The 10941-nt window shown below is 43.7% G+C and overlaps 1 protein-coding gene across 4 annotated transcripts in view; it reads right to left on the bottom strand.

Moving 5' to 3' along the window:
• The window catches only part of USP47 (ubiquitin specific peptidase 47), a 148579-nt gene that overhangs the window by 97929 nt on the left and 39709 nt on the right, over positions 1 to 10941 (bottom strand). For 2 of the 4 annotated variants that reach the window (XM_019519574.1, XM_019519572.1), the window contains exon 2: positions 3783 to 3842. The exons of 1 other annotated variant lie outside the window; for it this stretch is intronic. In XM_019519574.1, the coding sequence (XP_019375119.1) occupies positions 3783 to 3842 (60 nt within the window). Of the gene's footprint in view, positions 1 to 2815; positions 2858 to 3782; positions 3843 to 10941 lie in introns of those variants that run through there. One more of the 4 variants, XM_019519575.1, reaches the window with a different exon arrangement.

A 10941-nucleotide genomic window follows, 5' to 3' on the forward strand; every position in this document is an offset into this window, starting at 1 on the left:
GGGGAGGGGGGAGGAGTTGATGTGTATGTGAGATGATATGGTAGTATTTATGCCTCCTTTTTGAAACTGAAGAGAACATTTCAAGAGCACAAACTGGTTCTGAAGTCTTTCAGCATATGCAGACCGAGGTGGACAGCTGTGTTAATCTGAAGGCGGAATGTACGGCAGGGTGGTACCTACCTTCAAAGAAGCATGGAATTTCATAGGCAACCACCTACTTCATCAGATCCTATGACCAAACTGGCAGAAAGAAATGATTCTGTACATAAGGGAAGGGGACACAGCTATAAGAGTCCCCTAGAGCCTTCTGGACCATTAAGTGGGAACCACAGACATAATGGGCAGTCAGAACTGGAAAAAAAGACTGACAAGCCAAGTTCTGTAGAAGTCACAGGGGCTAAATCCGGACACAGACTAACCAAGGAGACTTCAATGCATGGGGTAGATACAGTACCCAAGACTGTGGTTCTCTTCAGGAAGATCTTTAGCAGGAGTCAGTACAGCAGCCATCAGGCTAGTCCCATTTGAGGGTAAACCAAAGAAATCTTTAACATATATGCATTATGGTCTTTCGTACGAACCAACAGAACGTAATCAATGAAGCTGCACTGGAATAACAGTATTGGAATATCAGTATCTGAGCCTCCAGGCGCTTCAACATCAGCTAGAGTGGGTTCTGAAATCAGATGCTCATTAGTCTCATGAGCCTGCTACTGAAGCTTAAAGTTGTGAACAAACAAAACAGAACATGAAGCCGGTATTGTGAGACCTAGAGCACCCTTGAGAATTGTGACGGAAGGAGGATCTCACTGATTTGCCAAACAAAGAGTTGCAGCTTAGTCTTGTTCTCCTTTCTGGGCCCAGGTGTAAAGGCTGTCCACGAAGCATTCTCTAGGAACGCAGGATTCTCTGAAGTAATCCATAGAATCCAGAACGTTACAAATACACTACCTCTCTCCAGCTTAAGACAGGCATATCTCAACTCCCAGTGTCCAGGAAAAAAACAGGATATCAGGCACAAGCTGTTGCTCTCTATTGGCCAAAAGCAAAAAGAGCAAGAGACAAAAGAAAAAAACAAAAAGAAAGCAAAAGCAGACAAGTACAACGTCCTCAAATGGCATGTCGTGGTGCAGATAAAACGTCAGATATAAGGTTTGAGTTTGGATTTTTTTTCTGCTTTTGTTTTGCTTTAAAAATAAATAAAAACAAAACCAGAATAAATATTCTGAAGAATACCAAACAAAAAATGGGTAGCAGATCTCAAAAAAAGGATTTTACCATGGTTGCAAGCCTCATACTGCAAACTGACAGAGCACTACATCTCAAGGCAATGGTTTCAGGAAGAAATGAAGAATGGGGGCTGTGAACTGTCCTTTCTCTCTTTGACATAGAGCTTAAGGAGAAGTGGGATGAAAGTACACTGTATAAGTATTATTAAAATCAGAAGGTGAGTAACTTTGGTCCAGGCACACATATTGAGCTCAAGTACTACAGCACCAGTACATCACTCTCCAAAGAGAAGTGTATTTTCCAGTGTCAGAACAGGTACTATTTAAGAAGTGGAAAGCCAAAGAGCTACTGAACACAAAAATCAATCTGCTCAAAATGATTTCTAGGATTTCAATTCCAAAATATAAAAGAATCAGTCCTATTAAACCACAGATCATATGAAGAATGAGGCCTGGGTTAGGCAAACAGCCTCCTGAACTTGGAATGTATGGAAAGTGTAAGTGAATTCCACCCAAGGACTACACATCAAGACACCAAGAAAATCTCTGTTCACTATCAAAAAGCATAGTATCATCAAAAAACAACCTCCATGCTGAGTCATCAGCACTTTTGTTTGATAAAGACGCCATTAACAAGTGACTGTTAAAATGGTCACCCAGGACTTAAAACCTACTGGAGAAGAGACTTACAGGTAAAACCCGATTTAAAAAATAAACAACCCCCCAAAACCTATTTCCATACAAATGGTCACACACAACACAAAAAAAGTATGGAGGATACACATGCTAACAACAGAAGCAGTATACCAAACATTTTCCTGGGGAGAGGTTCACATCTCTGAGGGGCTGATACAAGAGTGCCTGAAACTGCAGAACTCCCAGTTACCCTGCCATACATTAGGACCAAACTGTTATGCAGCATTAATATATTCTTTCACCATTTCTCATTCTGACTCTGTGCCCCAATTATGGCCTTTAGATGCAATACAAACATGAGATTCTAGGAATTTCAGTAAGTTTTCTTTTTTTTTTTAGGATGGGTTTTATCCACTATATTGTCTGCATCTACTTGGTGGGCCTTGGCTGTCACCCCATTCAAGTAGTTAGGCACAATACTTCTTTCTTTCACCTCTCTCATGGCTAAGTGAGTCATGGCAGAAGTAAGAGTTATTCAGCAGCTCATTTTTTTTGACTTGCTGGGTCTTGTGGCAGATGTTCACAAAGCAAACCAACCTCCCCTTCTGATCTCCCTGCTCCTTAGCTATAGGCTGGACTTAGATCTGGCTCTGCTCTGTTACCTAGTTCCCTGGAATAAAGCAGGAAGCATGTAATGTAATCCAATTAACTCCCACTTCTAGGAAAAGAAGGCGGCAAGAAACAATTTATGGTATTAACAGTTATACCTAAAAAAGATAAGCCACTTTGGATTCCATTTCAGCCCATTTTGAGCTAGTCCTGCAACACACCTAAAACTGATCATGTTTCCAGGAAGTGTCAGCTGCAAAGCTAGTCCTTCTACTGTATAGGCCACCAGCCCCAAGTCCCCTTTTTATGCCCAACAAAATAACTCTCTCAGAAAGGCCTACCTGGTTGTATTTCCACTCACAAATCATCTTCTTTCCCACCACCTTTGCCCGTGGGCTAGTAATTCACTTCAGGAGTTGCAAGTTAACAAAGCACAATTGGTTTGTTAGCACAGTATTCAAGCCAGAGGCACTGGAGGTAGCCGGGGGTGGAGAGTTACCAGGAAGAAACATTAGTGACACAGGTGAAGGGGACTTCCAGTTGGTGAACTACAGGTTTGCCAACTGGGCAGGTGTTAAGTCATCTCTCATTGGTCTATATAAGCTACTAGACTGAACAGGTTTATTACAGGGCTAGAACAGCAAACTGATTCAGCCAAGGCTAACATTGAGTGCTTGCACTTTCAACTTGTTCTAATAAAGAGATTAAGCAAAAGTCTAATGGAGAGACACAATCTCAGCATGCTACTTACTGATCCCAAACTGATGTTCTGACCATATAGAAAAGCACTTGGTAATTTATTCAAGACAAGTACTTATGCAGACTGTCTAAGGCTGTTCACTTCCTCCACCCAGCAACCTAAGTATACACTTCTGGCTTGTTGATAAGTCCATTGCAAAGTCAGTATTTAGGGCCATACATTTCCAAACGATTCTGATAGATGTAAGACCCTGCATGATTAAGTCATCATATAAAACACCATGCTTTTAAATTTTAATCATTCATTAATGATATGGTTCCAAAGTATCATAGCCATGCTTTTAATTCTTTGCAGTAAAAAAAGAACTAAAAACTCCCACAAGGCTAAATGCTTGTAAGGAACAATTCATAATTGTAACACTGGAAGCTAAATATTTCAAAGCTTCTGTTGTTAGAACTGCATGTAGAGAATATTTTTTGAAATTCAAAAACATGCAGAAAGAATTTAAGGAATTCATGCTTATATTAACAAGTAAACAAAAACAAGTGTACCATGCTGTTACTAAGTATCTTGGTTATCACTTTAAAAAGGTGGCTTCAGCTGTCTACCTGTGAAAATTTCTTCTTCATTTCATCAAAGATACTCTGTCTGCAACTCCAAAACATATCCTATGGTATATAAAAAACAAAATTAACAAATCATAATTATTATGAAAGATGTTTTCCTTGTAGAGGAAAAACTCATTCAGTGTAGAGGCCATTGCTGAATATCAACCCCTCATTATATATTATATATATTTTATTTTAAATGCCATTTTCCAATCTAGTATAATAATTCTAAGGCAAGTTCTGCATTACCAGAAAATTTGGACTCATTTCCAAAGATGTACAACTTTGCAGACTGAATAAAAACAGACTTAAACCAGTGACAGGGAATTATTTAATATAGCACACAGCACATGAAACAAAAATATTAGAGTGGGAAAATCCTTTAATATATCACTGCCTCAGTAATCAAATTTAAAAATATTATTAAGTGGAACGATACATTATGAAGAGGCAAAAGATCAAGTATGTATTTTCTCTCTGAACACCAGTAAACAACTCTGCTCTATTTTACAATCACCAAATCAACCTTGTAAAGTACAGATAATCACTCTGTTAATGTAATCAAATTAGCTTTTTTAAATGTTCACAAGAGCCTTGAAAATTTCTTTCAGAAGAACTTCAGCTAACCAAAATTGGTTTGCAAAATCCTAATCAGAGCTTGTTTAGGAAAAAGATTATACAGTATAATATTTGAAAAACAGAACAAAATAAGACTGGTATTAAGTCATACAAAGATGATATAACCCCATGCCTATAACTATTAGTAGTTTTGCTGCCTTTTTGGTGAACCATATTTCAATTTAAATCAAACTGTACACCACATATATGCATACCATACAAAAGAATAACTGACTCAAGCAAATAACACTGGTTCTAACTTTTGCTCAGACCCTACTCTCTACCTTGTAACAGCTACTGTCAACCAGAGAAGTCCTGTGCAATATTAGCAGTTAGGTGTGCAAACAAGATCAACCCAGAGATATCAAATAGGAATTCACAGTGTCAAAAACATTCTGACATGCTACAGCCTTCCTAAGTTCTTTGTCACTAAGAAATCCCAGTTAGATTTATTCTTATTTTTTCCATTGTCACAAACAAATCAAAGCTAAAAGCTGGCATTTTCTGAAGGGCATGCTATGAACCACATGCTATGAACCACTGCTATACCATAACTCTTCTCTTTGTAACTGCGTATGTAATGAAGCTGATTAGAAGAAAGCAATTTCCAGGCTTCTAAACCACCACTGAATTGACTAGGCCCCAGCTATTTCAAGGAGGCACTCAGAGGAACTAGGTAAGTTCCTTAACAAGGTGCAAAAAGCTGACCCCAGGTATTCTGGAGTTAATTACAGAGGTGCAGCAATATATCAGTGTCATATCAGATCATCATTGATAAAAGGAAAATTAATATTATTAGCAATCAGCTTTTTTTGGCTGGTGTAGCCAATAAAGTTAACCAATAAATATTAGGGGTGTACTAATAAAGATTTTCTTGGCCAATACCAACTGCCAATTATTAACCAGCCATATTGACTGATACCAGTCCAAAAGCCTACATACAGGAATGCAGCCCGCCAACTTGGAGAGAAGTGCCCCATACATAAGTCTGTGGAGGGGAAGGGGCGTGGGGGATGGAAGAGGCATGAGGGGCAGGCCCTCATGGTGAAAGAGCGAGTGGAGCGTGGGGGGAGTCTGCCCAGCCAGGGTGGTAAATGGGACTCTGAGGCAGGGACAGAGCTGCAGGCAGACGGGGAGGGAGTGCTCCCTGTTGCTGCACATACCCCTAGGGAGGCATGGGGGACTATGCCTCATAAACTATGGAACTATGACATGTGCCCTCACAGATTTGTGCATGGGGTGGAGGCAGGCTGCCCACTTTGGGCTCAGAGCCAGGGATGGCGCCAGCCTCTTCCTGGTGAGGGGGCTGGGCTGGGGCCAGGCTTGGAGCAGGCGGGCAGATAGTGGTGATGCTAGGAGGGGTGGCTACGGGGGGCAAATTTTGGGATGGCTATAGCCCTCCCCTCCCCCCCAGCACCGCTCCTGCTCAGGGCACCCTGCTGCCTTTTGCTCAGGAGACCTGCGCTGCAGGGCAGGCCGGGGACATAATGGCTGGTGCAGGGTTCCCGAGGGAAAGGCAGCAGAGTGGAATGCCCTGAGCAGGGGTGGTGCTGATAGGGTTTGGGGGGCTGCTATACCTACCACAAAATTTGCCTTAGCCCTTCTGTAGCTCCCCCCTCAGCACCGCCACTGCCTTTGCTCACACCACGCAGCTGAGACCATCCTGCTCCTGCCTGCTCCAAGCCCAACTCCAGCCTATCTCCCTCACTGGGAAGAGGCTGGCGCTGCCCCTGGCCCTGACAGGCAGCCCACTTCCCCTCTGAGCACAAATCTGGGGAGGGGGGGCACATGCCCATGCCTTCCCCAGGGGTGCACACAGCAATGGGGAGCCTCCCCCTCCCCTCCATGACTCTGTCCTACTCCTGGGGGTCTCATTGAGTGCTCCGGCTGGGCAGCACCTGCCCCATTCCCTCCCTCACCATGGGGCCCTCAATCTGCCCCCCCATGCCTCTTCCCCCCCGCAAAGACCTACCTGCAGGGCACTGCTCTCCAAGTTTCCGGGCTGCATCCCTAGCCACATACACGTGTGCAGCTGCGTGCATGCTTGTGGCATTTATCACTGACATTACCAGCTACACCAGCCAAAAAAAATGATAATGTTAATCTTCCTTTCATCAATGCCAATGCAATATGCAACCGATACATTGGTGTACCTCTAATAAATATAATATGCCTTCTGATACATGGCTTTACTGTAAATTTTGACTAAATTATAGTTTGCCACAAATCCAATACAAGGCTTCAGCAGCAGGCAATAAAGCACACTCAGAAACTGCTGAACTTTCAGTTGTGGGGGGAGGGGGGAAATCAATTACATTTTCCTGGACCTAAAACTGTCCAGTTTTCAGGCTCCGCTATCAGTAGACAAGTCACAATGGCTCCAAATGACTTCACTGAAAACCAAGGGTCTAGGCAGGAGCTTGCAACCCAGATCCCTGTTGCAGGCAGAAAAAAAAAATCTTTTCTCCCTGGAGAACTCAAGCTGCCTATTCTTCCCTCACTGCTGATACCCAGACCCCCTCCAGCAAGGTAAGCACAGGGACAAAAAAGCAGCAAAGGGCTGTGAAGGACAGTACTGCAGAAAGGACAGGCAGCTCTGGACAGCTGCACACTATGGTCAGACTTTCCACAGATTGATCCAAGCTCTTGATAGGCCGAATCCACCAGGAACCACAGGCTGCCAACCCCTACTGTCAAATGTTCTGATTGGGAGCAGACTAATAGCGTTGGTTCAAAACATACCCTGCTACTGTCTCCAAATAGATCCAAACCTTTTATTTGAAAAAAAAGGTGCAATACTGAAATATACTATAGGCATGCTATACTTCCTCCCCTGAAAGGAGGAAAGCTACTGGCAGTTCAAGACATATGGTACTGTAGCTCAGAGTATCTATAAAACTGCAATGCAGCAAAGTGCAAATAGCCCAAGGACTGACTGAAGAGTCACCTGAATTCCATGATGAGAGGCCATTCCTACAAATAGATCTACAACTGCTGTGGAAACTTCCTATTCTGCACTAAAATGCAACAAATAAAAAATAAATAAAAGAAAAGAAAACCCCCAAACTGAAAGATTATCTAGACTAGTTACTGGCTAGTCTGGATAAAATAGCTACAAAAAGTATTGCTTCTCAAGAGCAGAGTAACTAACACAAGTAATTATTTATGAAGAACTACCAAACACTCTTGAGCAATTATTTTGCTGTGTATGTGCTTTGTCAAGAAAACGTGGATTTCACATGCCAATTTTGTGAAAAAATGTAGTCTGTAAAAAATAATATTGAAACTTTAGGAATTTTAACTTTGTAATTACAGTTTATGATAGAGACTCTCTGTGTCTAGTCTAACCCAGTTCCTCACTCCTTTTTAAAACCCTTGTAATTATTATGTCCTTACTGAGAAATCAAGACATGGAAACCTGTCACAAGTTTTGTGATACAGATCATGGTATTAACGACACTAAGATATGAACTGCATGTTTAAATAGACAGTCAAGCCTATACACTTAGCATTGAAACCGACATTTTCTATTTTACAAGTACTCCGTGTAATTAAAGTTGCTGTGTCTTCCATTATTCATTGATATTACTTTCTTAACTCCACTGACCTGGGATATACGTAAGCAATTTCTTGCTAGATGCAAGTCTCTATTTTTCAGATATTATCCAAATTTCCTTTATCTAAACATCAAGTGTACATTTTACTGCACGATTATACTTCAAGACAATTGCACCTTTTATCCTTCAACTTAAAAATTGCCTGTCAACTTTTCAGATTGAGGCAAATCTGATTCAAAACTCCTTGAACCACATTCTCTTTTGCTGAAGAATGGTTTTACCAATGAGTCTATGGGCAAGGGCAACTTACCACACTGCATCTTCTTCACTTACTGTGCTTTCTAAATGATTCTCTAGAAGCAATAGATTTTGAGAAATAGAAACAAGCTTAGTGGTGCATTTGTTCTTGATTTGACCTGCACAGCCAATTAGGTGAATGTATAACTTGATTTTGGGGTTTTTTTGGATTATGTAAGTGTATTTATCCTCCTGTTTACAAAACAATAAAACATATGTACACACTCACACACTTCCCAGGTATAATCATCTGAAAAACATTAATTACAACTTTGAAACTAAAAATCTTGCCTAATATTTTATTGGCATTCATTCATTGTTTCTAATGAATTTTATGAAAGAATTTTTTTTAGAAATGGAAAATTTTCCATGGAAAAATAAAGCACTGGAAAGTTTTTTGGAAAGTTTTCCACCCCACAATCTCTGTGCAGGTTACTTTGTGGAGCCTGAGGCAGAGTTCTGGCCTTGTGAAGTAGCCAGAGACAGCCAAGGTCCACAGCAAGGCTTGAGGCACAATAAGGCCGGGTTTCTCAACCGATGGCACGGCGGGATTTCTGGTTTTGCTTTTGTGTGCTTTGATTGGCCGCTGGGGGACCCCCCCCACTGCTCTTCGACTGGCCTCTGTGGGGTCCCCCCAACACACTCTTTGACTGGTGGGACCAGGAGTTTTTGACCTTACATAGGTGGGACGCAAGGTGCAAAAGGTTGAGAACCACTGCACTAAGGCTCTAGGGGGGTGGGGCCCAAAGCCTATGAGGAAGCTAGGTGTGAAATTCCTGGGCTCAGGGCCAGGCAGGGGACTGAGGCCCCAGTGTGGGGGCATGAAGGGACCAAGAAGGTCCTGTGCCAGGCTGGAAGCCCGAGGGAAAGGGAGGGGCTGCAGGCCCCAAATGATTGAGTGAGACCCCAGTGTATGCAAAGAGATTGTAAGCTCCAGTGTGAGGGCATGGGAGTAAGAGTCCCAACATGAGGCACTGGAGCGCAGGTCCCAGTGTGAGAGCACATGCATATAGGCTGAGTGTTAGGCCAGACAAGCTACAGGCCAGGTATGGAAGCCTTCTGTACGGCATGGGACATGGTATAGGCCAGGTTGGAGCCTTGGCACCAGGGCAAGTAAATGGGCAGCCTCCTGCCTTGTTATCAACTTTCGATAATATTATCAAAAGGCATGGCAGGTGAGGTAGGTGGGCAGTTAGCCCAGAGACAAGTGGGTGGGCCAATGACTCAACCAGCTCCTGGATGGCCACTTGTTACAAAGGACAAATTCAAATTAATCAGCATAGCACAGTTTATTCTTCTCTACAACTGCTGGAAGCAATGACCTATGAGCCAAAGGTGGCAGATACATATGCTAAAGGAAAAACTGTATTAAGAATTTGATTTAAAACAGAGGCGTCAGAGTCACTGGGAGAGAGAGAAGGAGCCACCAGGCTCCAAGACTTACAGGCTAACCAAAGGTTTAGCGGCCCCGGGTCCGCAGCCCCAAGGAGCCCGGCAGGGATTCCCCTTACCCAGCTGTGTCGGGAAGGGAGGGGCCGATAATTTCCCTGCCAGTATAAAGAAGAGCCCGGGACAGGCAGGAAGCAGCAACGCAGAACCGGAAAGAGGAGGAGGAGGAGGTGGAGCACGCCGGCGCACGCTGCAGGGAACTCTGAAGGCAACGCTGAGTGCTGGTAGGAGCCTCTGGCAGAGAGCAAAACCCCAGCGGGGTTTTGGAACCCAGTTTACTGGCCCCTGCGGGGAGTAGAACTGTTTGTTTACTAGCCGGGAGCTGGCTGAGCCCCGCGGGTACCGTAATAACCCTAATAGAGGGGCACTATTGACTTTGGGTACCGTAGTACATGGAATAGTGGCACAAGCCAATAGTATAGACTTAAGCGGTTAAGAGAATTCGTGACAAGCTCTACAAGGGGCTCTCTGAGAGAGAGCCAACAAGAGAGATTAACCCGACGAAGGTCAGGTTTGGTTTCAAGTGTGGCTGCGGACAGCCGGAGTAGCGACACAGGCCAGGAGAGCCTTCTATATTTTCGTGTTTTCTTTTTGTCCATTCTTTTGTTCATTGTTTGAGAGGAACTGAGGACACGTGGCCGGACCAATTGTCTGGCCACCACCCGGTGGAACGGGCAAGGGTGTAGGGGTGGTGGAGCCCTCAGAAACTCGGGACCTCGCAGGACGCTGGTGAGACTAATAATTGGACTACACGTAAAGGTATCTGAACCAACCGTTAAGATCAAGTCATGGCAGGCAAAATATACGCGTGTAAGATCCCCAGTTATAGCCAATAACACCCTAGGCAGCATCCGTCAGGTCTACAGGGGACAGCGATACCCGAGAGCCATCTGCCCACCATTGGCTGGACAAGTTGTATGGGGCGAGTCCATGGACCAGACAAATGGCATGTTGTTGGTCCCATGGGCTGCATCAGGCCCACATACCCCTTCCCCCCTGTTCTCCCCATGCCAGATCTTGTGCAGGCACATACTCTAGGACCCAAACTGAATGTGGTACATATCCCAGACTGGCCAGAGCTAATATCCAAGACTTACCCAAAGATCTCTTTATGTGCATTAACAGAATCATAGAAGTAGGGTTGGAAGGGACCTTGTAGATCTTCAAGTTCGACCCCCTGCCAGGGCAGGAGAAAAAACTGGGCTCAAATGATTCCTGCCAGGTAGGCATCACGCCTC

Source organism: Gavialis gangeticus, unplaced genomic scaffold, assembly GCF_001723915.1.
Source record: "Gavialis gangeticus isolate Ggan-Ray unplaced genomic scaffold, GavGan_comp1, whole genome shotgun sequence".
NCBI lineage: Eukaryota > Metazoa > Chordata > Crocodylia > Gavialidae > Gavialis > Gavialis gangeticus.